We start from the raw sequence: 12,500 nt of genomic DNA on the forward strand, positions 1-12,500 counted from the left end.
CATTGGACTAGCTTTAGCGGGCGACACAATTTATGTCGAAAAAGTTGAATTGTGATTGGTCGAAAAAGTGAAATGAGGCTAGCCTCAGTTGGAGTTACAGAATTTCCCTTGACAACACAAAATGAACTTAAATGTGATTGGTTGTTTTTTTTCTGAAGGGAGGTAAAGCCGTTTCTGTCATTTTAAGCCTCTCTTGATGGCTCTCACACAGTGGCCCCATGTCCGCCTCACAACCACACCTGGCAATAACCTGAACCAAACTGCAATATTTGTACTGAATAAATACACAGAGAAACTGAAAACTAAATTGTGTTTTATTGTCATCACATGTAACTTTTTCTTCTCAAAGGCATTGCCTCCCTTGTCTGCTTGGAGGAGCCACTGCTGCACACACACACACACACACACACACACACACACACACACACACACACACACACACACACACACACACACACACACTCACACACACACACACACACACACACATATATATACACACACACACACGTACGCACGCACGCACTCACGCACACACACACACACACACACACACACACACATATATACACACACATACACAGACATATATATGCATACACATACACACACACACACGCACACACACACACACAAACCGATCATTAAAAAATGCCTGATACCACCTTGAAGGGTTGCGTTCCCAAGTTTAGTCTTCTATTTTCTTTTGAACAAATATTGAGTGCAGCTCTGCCTTGTGGCAATCTTGTGTAATGCATGTCCACTTGCAGTGTGCAGCTGTTGATTGCTGGCCAGAGTCCACTGTGGTTTGCAAACGTGTTCAGCCTCCCAGAAACTCATCACCATTTTCTGGTTTGCAAAAGATACTTACACATATTTTCACAAATAGTATTTTCATTGTGAACACTTTTATGCAAGTAGTATATTTCAGTTTTTAATGTATTTTGATTTTTTTAAAGTAACACTATGGAGTTTCTTGAGCCGCCAGCTAGGGGGCTACTTTCTGCTGGACTATTCAGTAACTTATTTGCTGTCTTGCTTTGTCTTGTGTTGCACTTGCTTGATGTTTGACTGTGTTAGGAAAGTTGTTGACTCGCTAGTTTGTCATAAACAAAGTAAGCAAATTTCAACAGGTTTTGATAAGTTTAGCCGCTAGCAAGACATCTCGTTAGCGATGTTAGCAGGCTTGTTATAACACGCTTGGACATTGATGCTAGTAATAAGTGCTCTCGCGTCGGCTTATTTGTAATGTTATTGTGATAGCTATGTTGGCTAGCTTGCCAACAACTTTCCTAACACAGTCAAACATTCAAGCAAGTGCAACACAAGACAAAGCAAGACAGCAAATAAGTTACTGAATAGTCCAGCAGAAAGTAGCCCCCCATGGCGGCTCCAGAAACTCCATAGTGTTACTTTAAGTTAGTGGATAAATATTTTTGAGCTATACGAGAGCATAATATGAATTGGTAAAATATGCATACATATCTTTTGTGATTGTGAAAGTGGTGATGACATTACTGTATCTAATTCATGTGGGTGTAAACAGCTGTAGTAAGAACTCAAATACAAACACAAAAATTACAAACAGGCTAACATGTAATTAATGCTTAAAAGATCCCAACCAAGGAGAATAAAATGATACAGCAGTGAACTGTGTGTCTGTGTGTGTGTGTGTGTGTGTGTGTGTGTGTGTGTGTGTGGAACAGTAGTAATAATTGCCTAGTTGGGAATTCCTATTATTGCACAATAGCGCCTAATCAAATATGAACTCCCAGACTCCCAGAAACCCAGAGGCCAACAGAGTGGAAGTTTAGTGTGTGTGTGTGTGTGTGTGTGTGTGTGTGTGTGTGTGTGTGTGATCCAAAGTCAGAGGGATAAAGTGACACAGTGAGTGTGTGCTGGTTCAGACTGAAGCCTGAAGACTAGGGTAAGCATGCCAGCACACACAGCAACATCACATCACACCCCCAGACTGAGATGACACTGCTCTGATCACAGTGGTGATTGTTCTTTGACTGTCTGTCTGTTTGTATGTGTGTCGGTCTGTGTGTGTTTGTCGGTCTGTGTGTGTATGTGTGTCGGTCTGTGTTTATGTGTGTGTGTTTGTGTCGGTCTGTGTGTGTATGTGTGTCGGTCTGTGTGTGTATGTGTGTCGGTCTGCGTGTGTGTGTGTGTCGGTCTGTGTGTGTTTTCCTCCTTCAGATGCGGTGCTTCGTGCTTCTCCTCTGTGTTGGGCTGTTGCTGGATTTCTCTGCAGGTTTACCTGAGATCAGTGACCTTTGGCAGACGATACTCACAAAAGCAAAACATGGTGAGTACACAGAATGATCCAGAACCATGAAAGCACCAGACCGAATACACTACACACCATCTGACAAAAACAGACTGACTGTTGGTTCCCTTTCAACAGAGCTGGCGTCACTTAAGAGAAGCCTGGAGCGACTGTTTTCCCCAGTCCCGACTAGACCCACCTACGGAGACAACGTCCACCTAGGGTGGGTCAGATGGCCTGGCAGCTTGCCCAGGTGGGCCGTGAGCGTGTTCAATCGCCTTGGGAACCGCACGGACTACATTTGCTCGCCAGCGCACCGCACTGAATATGTGGTCGGCTACTACAACCCCACCCTCGGCCCCCACTGCTTCACCCCCTCCGACAAGTTAGACTGGAGCATCGGAAAAGAGTTTGACCTGCTGGTGAACGACCACAACCTGGAGCTGCTGGAGTGGGTCTCCGTTGAGTATTTTGGATATGGAGAAGCCCCGTCCAATGCTGTGATCGTGAGCCACAGCTCAAAAGCCGACGGTTACATCTTCCGCGGTGAAGAGGGCGTGGTTTCCTACCTGCTATTTCCGCCCAGGAAAACGACGAGGCGTGTCAGGCTGCGCCGAGAGGAATATCGAGGGGACATTCTCACTGTGAATCCGGGCAAATACAGGGAGCGTCTCTCGGACGTCGAGTACGACATGCAGCAGATGCAGATCCTTTCAGTCGAGACTCTGAGGATCTCCAAAACAATCGTCGCCAATGACGACTACTCTCCTCCGGACCGCCAGGTGGCGCTGACGGGGCAGACAGAACTCCATGGGACCTGGGAGACTATCTCCTCTAAACGACTCGTCATCTCCACCTCCCTTACGGCCCAAATACCCGCCATCCCCTCAGGCATCACTCCCACCAACAGCACGCCCAGAGGCATTCTGGGTAACTCTGTGAGTGAGGTGGTCAATCACACTCTGTCTGGGACTGTTTTCGTCCCCCCCCAGCTCTCGTGTGAGGTGTGGATGACTGGGACGCTGCACTCGGTAACCATCCCCTTCAACGCCTCCCTGCAGAAGACCTATGAGTGCGGAGCTGTGCACACAGCAACGGTGCCGGGCATCTACAGTGGCACTGAGGTCGTCGGCATTGAGCTGGTGATCGACTCCTGTCAGCCTATGTAATATGCCAGTCTGTTAGAGCTTTGTGTGTGTGTGTGTGTGTGTGTGTGTGTGTGTGTGTGTGTGCCTGTGTGTGTGTGCCTGTGTGTGTGTGTCTGTGTGTGTCTGTGTGTGTGTGGTGTATGTCCGGGTATGACTTTCATGAACACCACCAAATTCAGTTAATTTTGGAACAAAGTGACTGAATGTATAAAGACATTAATCTCTATATCAATAATTAATTTTAATTATATTTGATTACAGACATTATTTGTATGACCATGACGGTTTAAGATTTGTTTAAGAAACGAGACTCGATAAACACAATGTTAATAGTAACAGTACTTCAGTTAACAGTAATAGCAATAACTGAAATAATTGTGTTTCCTTTTTTTGTGTAACTGACCAAAAATAAAACATTGTATAAGAGCTGTGTTGATTTGTTTTGTGAGATGTGTGATGTAAGATCTACCTTTGGAGATGCATGGCAGGCACTTCCTGTAGTTTTTCTGGGGATGAAGCCTCCCAGTCTCTCTCTCATGGGACAGTCAAGGGGTAAAACCAGGAAGAGGAGGTTAGGCCACACCCCTTGAAACCCCAGGATGCTGTACTCTGTAAATATCCCCTTCAACGCCTCACTGCAGAAAACCTACAGGAGAAACACTGCGCACGCAACCGCAGCCACACACACATACACTTACACACACACACACACACACACACACACACTCACACACATACACACACACACACACAAACACACACACACACACACATCTGTACTGGCACTGGTGGGCGATGGTGAGCTGGTGACTGACAGGGATGTATTACCACACACACACACACGCACACACACACACACACACGCACACACACACACACACACACACACACACACACACACACACGCACACACAGACACACGCTGGTGACTGACAGGGATGTATTACCACACACACACACACACACACACACACACACACACACACATACACACACACACACACACACCTCACAGGTCTACCGGGCCCAAGAGCTCTGAAGGCTTCGGAAGGATCTTTTATGCATTCAGGCCCAGGGGCCCGTCACGTCACGTCATAATCCGCCTATACCTGTCACACATGCCTAACCATGTCTCTGGCATGGACTTGGGCATCTCATGAGTCTATTGGTTGAGCATACAAATACATTTATAGATACATTTAATAACTGAACATTAATCGCAAAGGGAAATTGTAGAACTGGTTTATATTGTTGAGTATGTTAACAGGCTAATGTAATGTACTTGCACTTGCTACAGTACTTCACTCAGCATTTTTTTGTTTGGTTATTTCCAGGATTGTTCCTTAAAAAATAAAGTGAATTGCATAATAACTGTGTTGGGTTATTTTTGGGTTATATCTGACTAAGAGGTGAGAAATGACTTTCGGGAAACCTCGCAGACATGTTCCTCAGTCACTCTGTGGGCGTCTGTGCCTTCCTGACCATAGATATACAGACCATAGATATTCAGGCCGCTCCCTTCCTCCGACAGCAGTGCTGCTGGTAACCACTGGCCACTTCACTTCAGACATCCAACACACACCCCTGACCACATCACTGACAGTCACAAAGGAGTCCTATTCTTTGGTTACCATCTTAAGATGGAGGCTGAAGGAGTTTTAAATCTGAAATATCTGAGATCTGTCCAGGGCATACTGAAGATCACCCAGCTGGTAAGTACACTATTTTAAAAGTATTTTAAAATCTTTTCACAGACAATCACCAATGTGTTACTGACCTGCTGTACTGACCCCAGGCCTGATGTCTGTCTCCTCTGTGTCATGCTGCTTGATACCATTCAGTGGACGATACCATTCTCAGTCTTTTGATACACAATGAGTGTGTTACTGAAGCGCTGTAGTGACCTCAGGCTTGACCTCTGTCTCTCCTCTGTGCCGCGGGGCTGCAGGTGTTTCTCCTGGCTGCGTTCCTCCTCATCCACACCTCCTGGTTCACCGTGCAGCACGTCTATAACTTCTTCCAGGCCATCACCCTCGGAGTCTTCATCACGTTCCTCCTCTTCCTCGTCATCACTGCCCTTGGGCTGCCAAGAAGAGTTCCCTGCGTCAACTGGAGTCTGACGGTACATAGTAGTAGTAGCAGTTGTAGTAGTGGTAGTAGTAGCAGTAGTAGCAGTAGTAGTAGTAGTAGTAGTAGTAGTAGTAGTAGTAGCAGTAGCAGTAGCAGTAGCAGTTGTAGCAGTAGCAGTAGCAGTAGCAGTAGCAGTTGTAGTAGTAGCAGTTGTAGTAGTGGTAGTAGTAGCAGTAGTAGTAGCAGTAGTAGTAGCAGTTGTAGTAGTTGATGGAGATAATTTCCAAACACTGTTAATGACTTAAGAATATAATAATCAAGTGCCTTGTATTATTAATTCCTTGTATGAATCATGTGCTTATGAAAACAGAAACATGGCTTTTCTGTGTTTCTGTGTGCGTGTGTAACTTAGAATATTAGGTGCCACTTAGTCTGCATATGTACAAGAGCATGTTTAGACCAGAAGTGATAAGAAGGGTCGAACTGTGCTTCTTCCGACCTTGCAAAACTTCCATCCTTGCCTCGGACGTGAGAAATCCACCACGTGATTATCCCTGCTGAACGCTCAACTTCTGTCTATATAAACCTTGTGCGATGTGTTTATCATTGCTTCACTTTCAGCCTTGTGCTGGGAGTGAGCCCGATTGCAATTGTTGTTGTTTGTCTAATAAATATACTTATATGCAGCTCCGGAGTCCTGAGGTAACTAGGGTGAATTTTCACCTATCATAATTGGGGGCTCGTCCGGGATTCCAACAACCTCAACGGCTCTCCACGCTGGGCTAATCATCAGGACCTGAACCATACGGAGGAGTACGAGACTCTGTTTTTCTAAAGACCTCCAAATTGAATTGGAAGGAGGCCAGGGCCTGCCAGCGGGGAGAGCCGAGAGTGAAGGAAAATAATTGGACTGTAGGGTGTGGACTCCGAGCTGTTTGTGAGTATATTGTTTGTTTGTTGTAAGTGCACGGTAGTATATTGTTGGTTTATTGTTTGTTTCGGTTTTGTGTACACGTGTCTTCGAGTGGGGCTGTGTTGCCTGTTCTCCGCGGGGTAGAGAAGGAATTCTTTAAGGTTACAAAGTTGTTAGAGATATTCCTGCTTGCCTCGTGTGTTGAACGAATTTGCTAGCTGTGTTAAAAGGTTGTAAATGAGAGATAAACCTGCGTGGTAGGGGGTCCTCCGCAAACTCTTCGGTTGTAAATGAGAGATAAACCTGCGTGGTAGGGGGTCCTCCGCAAACTCTTCGGGGTAAATGAGAGATATATCCCCTTGGCCACTGGAAGCCTGTACAAACTCTTCGGGGTAAATGAGAGATATATCCCCTTGGCCACTGGAAGCCTGTACAAACTCTTCGGGGTAAATGAGAGATATATCCCCTTGGCCACTGGAAGCCTGTACAAACTCTCTAGACCTATTTCTAGACGACTCCGGAGAAGTCTTTTAAAGGTCTATCCATTCCCCTTTACCTGGTGTTTTGCTGTGGGGTTGATACTAACTGTTTTAGATATATTCCTGAAAGAATTTGCTAGAGTTAGAGATACTCCTGGATGCTGAGGTATATTCCGGTCTCCTTAAGAGACAAAACACAAACATTGAGAAACTCAGTTATAGCTCAGTTAGAGGGGTATAGTACGTTACGAATAGATATATTCCTGAGGGAGACAAATTAAAAGAGCTATCTCCAGTCTGCTTAAGAGATAAAGAAAAAAGAGTCAGAGGTACTCCTGTGTTATTTTTCTGTGGGATTGAGACAAACTTTTTACAATGGGTAAAACACAGATAATTATAGTCATAATTTTATGTAATTAAAGGACTGATTTCGCATTACTGAGATGCCTTGACCTGGAACCAGTAGGGGACTGATCACCCCAGGGAAACTCCCTGGCCTCAACCTCCTCACAAAACGAGAGAGACGGAGGACCTCTGGTCGGGCTCGGGTTGACTCAGCATTGCGATCTCAAGAACAAACTATGAGAGTCTGAAAATAGAAACATAACTAACCCTAGTGTGAAGGATAAGATAAAGGTAATTTAAAAGGTTTCAAGAGCAGTTATTATTAGAGGTATTAAGAGAAATACATAAAATAACTTACAAATGGGAAAAAGTGCGTCAAAAGCAGAAGACGCACATGATAATAGCAATAAGAGGTGGTTTAAAATGTCTACAACAAGAAGAAAATTGTAACACTGATTTGAAAATGTTTTTACATTATTGGTTGCACCAAACAGAGCAAAGCTAACGTTAATGGTGGCAAGAAAGCCAATGATTTTTTGTTTTGTTTTGTTTTATGTGACTTTGGTGCCTGCTGAGCAGTAATCAGAGAATTAGATGCCCAGAACAGTAAGGTTGTAAGAAGAAAGAGACATCTAAAAGCAGAGTTTGAAACAGGAGAGATATTTCAAAATACAGATTATGTTTCAAAAACATTCCCTACAAACTTATTAGGAAGAGATGTGATGTGGGTTGGGCATTAGAATTGTTCCAACAATACATGGGTTTTAGAATAAATTAAACAATGATGTCCCAAAATATTATTATGTATAGAATATACACTGTTAAGCCCAAAAAAAAAAAAAAAGATTTTAAGAGAAATGTAAGCCTGTCACACTAACTACATTAACCTAGACTGATACATTGGACTAAGACAGGATGGGTGGGGGCTGAGTGCTGGCTCAAAAGACTGTATTCTCACAAGCCATGAGCTCAAACTTAGCTACAGTTCGAGGGACAGTCAATTGTTGTTGAACATCTAGTGCTGTTCCTCCAGATAAGAAGACCTGTAAACAACATACCCTGGCGTTGTTAGGATTTTTAGCAGAAACAAGGCCACAACATTAGCAGCTGTGGTCCACTAAAGTAAAGCTATCTTAAAAAGCACCTCAGCCACAGACAAAGAAATAAATTATGTATTTTCTGAGAATGACTAACTTCTGTAGATAATGGATTCCTAACCACGCGTTAGAAACACAAATGTTGCAGAGTTTACTTTATTCTCAGCCCAGGTCAGCAGGAGATATTATTAAAAGGCCTGAAGATGGAAAGCAGGCATTTGAACAGATAAAACAACTGTTGGTCAGTTCTGCTGTCCTCGCACATCCATGACATGACAAAGCCATTCGTACAAACTGTAGACTGTAAAAAAGGTTATATAACATCTGTGTTAATGCATAAGTGGGGACTTAAAGTTGATATCAGTGGCATACTAGTCAACCCGGCTAGATCCAGTAGCCCAAGCAATGTCTGAATGTTTACAAGCAGTAGTGGCTGCAGCCTTGGCGGTGCAGGCCTCTGCTCCTATTGTACTAAACAGACACTTACACTGAAAGTTCCACATGCGTACTTTTTTTTTTTTGCTCACTCAGCCTCATATCAATATTGAGCGCTGCGTGACATTTAACCCAGTTACACTTTTACTTACGGCAGAGGACAGATAAAAACTATGGCAGCCAGAGCTGACCTACAAGATATGCCTTTTCCAGAAGCTGATTTAACTATTGTTTGTTGATGGTTCAAGCTAATAAACCTTGAGCGCATAGCCACTACTTCCACACTATTCCGCACAGGCAGCGGAACTAATTGCACTGATTGCGCACACACATGCAAAAGACCCGGTTTCATTGGGAAACCACAAAGCAGACAAGGCCACTAACCAGGCCAAACTACAACAACCATCTGACACATACACAATTGAAGAATTAGATCTCACAATATTAAAAGATATGCTGCAATATTGAGCCATGGTGAAAACATGCCTCAATAAGTGGGGATAGTAAGCATATATTTGTACTTTATATTTCATGAGAAAGATGTTTAATCATTCATTATTGATTTTATTGAGTTAAATCCCAACGAAAGAAAGAAATATTGTCTAGCCATAGACAATCACTGTTCATACAACCCCCAGTCAGCCGGACTGGTAGAAAAGAATGAACCGACCTATTGAAAGCAATTTGAAAATCCAAGAGTGAAATTAGTGAAATTAAGCATGCATGTTGTTATCACTGTTTGAAATGATGTATGGAAGAATCTACACTGCCTAAACTCTCAAACCATTTGCTGAAACAGACTAAGAGATTGAATATACATTTGCAGAATATATGGCAAAAATGTGAATTAGCAAAATGCTCTCAGAACTCTCTGTGCTCCGCAGGAACCTGTGAGGCTGAAACCAAGGTTGGGTCAGGAGATTGGGTCCTAATCAACAGCCTCAAAAGAAAACACTGCCACTTGCCCAAGTGGGACAGACCATACAAAGTGCTACTGTCAACATCTACCACAGTCAAAATAGCGGAGAGAGCCACCTGGATACATCTAACACATTGTAAACGAGTAAGCCTTCCTTAGAAAGAGACAGAGGATAGGAGCTGTCTTCCTCTACAGTTTTCCAAGGCCGGGCCACTGTGACAGAAGTCCAGCTACAAAGGGGATTCTTTGCGTTAGGCAATTTTTCGTCTCAAACCTGGTGAAGAAAACAACACTGTCCAGTGGGGTAAAAGAGCCTAGTGGATACTGGGAGGGCGGGGCGGTCCTATCTCTGTGAAGTCATGGGGAGTTACAAGGGGAAAATGAAACAATGTGTGGAACTTTTGATCATAACTGTACTGCTCTACATTTTGGGACTTTTAACATATTGATCACAACAGGCAACGGTCTTGGTCAAATGTCCGCGATGGGGCCTATAAGATCATCCGTGGTGGAAATGGGTGAACCAGACTGCCCACACACTTTCTACAAAAAGACTGTTTACATTTTCCTGCCAGTAATATTCAACAGCCGATGTGTTCTGCAGGATGCCTGATGGGAAACAGGGCCTTCAAGGACACAGCAAAGAGGCCTTGTTCGAATGTTATCTGAAGCCTAGGCGAGCTAATGACACACACACAGTCGACATTCACTATGTTGGCCTACAAATGCAAAGTATACAAATGTGTGATGAGAAATATGATGACATTTTAAATGATTAACTTGTAATGATATGGAGTGATGCTCAGTAATGATCTCTGTTCCGAAAATCCATGTGATAAAGCTCAGAGTGATGATTTTGAAGTTATCCATTGAAATTGATAATTGACGAAAGGTGATTTTGATTTTAATTTTAATTGTGATTTTGATTGTGATTTTGAATTATCCATTGAAACGGATAAAAGGAGGGACTGATGGAGATAATTTCCAAACACTGTTAATGACTTAAGAATATAATAATCAAGTGCCTTGTATTATTAATTCCTTGTATGAATCATGTGCTTATGAAAACAGAAACATGGCTTTTCTGTGTTTCTGTGTGCGTGTGTAACTTAGAATATTAGGTGCCACTTAGTCTGCATATGTACAAGAGCATGTTTAGACCAGAAGTGATAAGAAGGGTCGAACTGTGCTTCTTCCGACCTTGCAAAACTTCCATCCTTGCCTCGGACGTGAGAAATCCACCACGTGATTATCCCTGCTGAACGCTCAACTTCTGTCTATATAAACCTTGTGCGATGTGTTTATCATTGCTTCACTTTCAGCCTTGTGCTGGGAGTGAGCCCGATTGCAATTGTTGTTGTTTGTCTAATAAATATACTTATATGCAGCTCCGGAGTCCTGAGGTAACTAGGGTGAATTTTCACCTATCAGTAGTGGTAGTAGTAGCAGTAGTAGTAGCAGTTGTAGTAGTAGCAGTTGTAGTAGTGGTAGTAGTAGCAGTAGTAGCAGTAGTAGTAGTAGTAGTAGTAGTAGTAGTAGTAGCAGTAGCAGTAGTAGTAGTAGTAGTAGTTGTAGTATTACATTACATTATTTTCGATGTCTCTGTACTATTTCATGAACAGAATATAGAGCTTTCGTAAATTAAATGATATTGTGTTTGTGTTTGTGTGTGTGTGTGTGTGTGTGTGTGTGTGTATGTCAGGAGTTTGGTTTAGATACGGTCGCACTACTGTGTGTCTTTCCCATATCTTGTGCCGCCGCGGTGAGAAGTCATGACGTGCCCGTGCTTGTGGCCGCTTCAGTAAGTAACACACACACACACACACACACACACACACACACACACTCTCCAGGAAAGAGCTCTTCCTCTTTTGCAGTGTGTCGTAAGTTGAGGTGGAGGTGGAGTTGGAGTTGGAGTAAGTAAAAGCTGTACTCAAGTGAAAAGTATAGTTACTTTATCATAATAATAATAATAATAATAATAATAATAATAAATAAAAATGAAAAGTGCCCATCATAATAATTTGTAAGTAAAAATGTATGCTATGTTTATGTAGCCAAAGCAGTCGATGCTGTAGGCAAGAAGCTGTGGGCGTGTTGAACACTTCTTCAGAAACATACATACCTTAGTAACACATTTTCAAACATACCTTCTGTAAAAAGACAGAGGTAACTCCTTTATTTTACATTTAAAGTCCTTGCGTTTAGCAGATGCTTTTATCGAGAGTGACGTACAGCAGCATTCAGGTTTACATTTTCATCAGTGTGTTCTCCGAGTATGGAACCCATGACAGTGTGTTCTCGGAACCCATGACAGTGTGTTCACGGAACCCTTGACAGTGTGTTCTCGGAACCCATGACAGTGTTGTTATCACCTGTAGATCATTTCCAAGCAGTGTCAAGGTGTTGATTAACTCCACCTCAACACCCATCCAGTCTACTGAGCTCTTCTCTCTCCTCTCCTCTCTATCTATCTCCTCCTGTAACAGATGCTGGGTCTGGTTGTGTCTTTCCTGATCGCTGCAAGCGCGGCGTTCTCCTTCCAGCCTGTCCACTCCAAGCTGTCCCCCCACATCAGTGGTAAGCCTGTCATACTGAAGTCAACACATCTTATCAACACTCAGAAATATTTCCATTTTTATTCAAGCTTGTGTTAAACAGTAACTTTCAGTAAACAATTATTAACAAACTATTTAAATGACACACAATACCCCATCTCATCTGGCTGAAACTGAACCTGAATAAATGTACTAATCCTGTTAATGGTGTACATAGGTGTGTGTGTGTCTGTGTGTGTGTGTGTGTGTGTGTGTGTGTGTCTG

At 43.1% G+C, this 12,500-nt stretch overlaps 1 protein-coding gene and 1 long non-coding RNA gene across 2 annotated transcripts in view; both read left to right on the forward strand.

Moving 5' to 3' along the window:
* The first annotated feature begins 1,808 nt into the window (after positions 1-1,808).
* LOC105906341 (natterin-4-like) lies at positions 1,809-3,850 on the forward strand. The gene is made up of 3 exons (XM_012834466.3): positions 1,809-1,927; positions 2,203-2,311; positions 2,411-3,850. The coding sequence occupies exons 2-3, from the start codon at positions 2,203-2,205 to the stop codon at positions 3,439-3,441; spliced, it is 1,140 nt and encodes a 379-aa protein (XP_012689920.2). The 5' UTR covers positions 1,809-1,927; the 3' UTR covers positions 3,442-3,850.
* An 8,268-nt stretch (positions 3,851-12,118) lies between these two features.
* LOC116224973 overlaps positions 12,119-12,500 on the forward strand; it is a 1,344-nt gene continuing 962 nt past the window's right edge. Inside the window, exon 1 of the long non-coding RNA XR_004165829.2 lies at positions 12,119-12,258. This is a non-coding gene — a long non-coding RNA (uncharacterized LOC116224973). The remainder of the gene's footprint in view (positions 12,259-12,500) is intronic.

The sequence above is a fragment of the Clupea harengus genome, chromosome 19 (genome assembly GCF_900700415.2).
Source record: "Clupea harengus chromosome 19, Ch_v2.0.2, whole genome shotgun sequence".
NCBI classification, from domain to species: Eukaryota; Metazoa; Chordata; class Actinopteri; order Clupeiformes; family Clupeidae; genus Clupea; species Clupea harengus.

Coding starts and splice junctions, on each gene's coding strand:
- LOC105906341 (XM_012834466.3), top strand. CDS start 2,203: ATGCGGTGCTTCGTGCTTCTCCTCTGTGTTGGGCTGTTGCTGGATTTC. Junction 2,312..2,410: donor ACTCACAAAAGCAAAACATG/GTGAGTACACAG, acceptor CCCTTTCAACAG/AGCTGGCGTCACTTAAGAGA.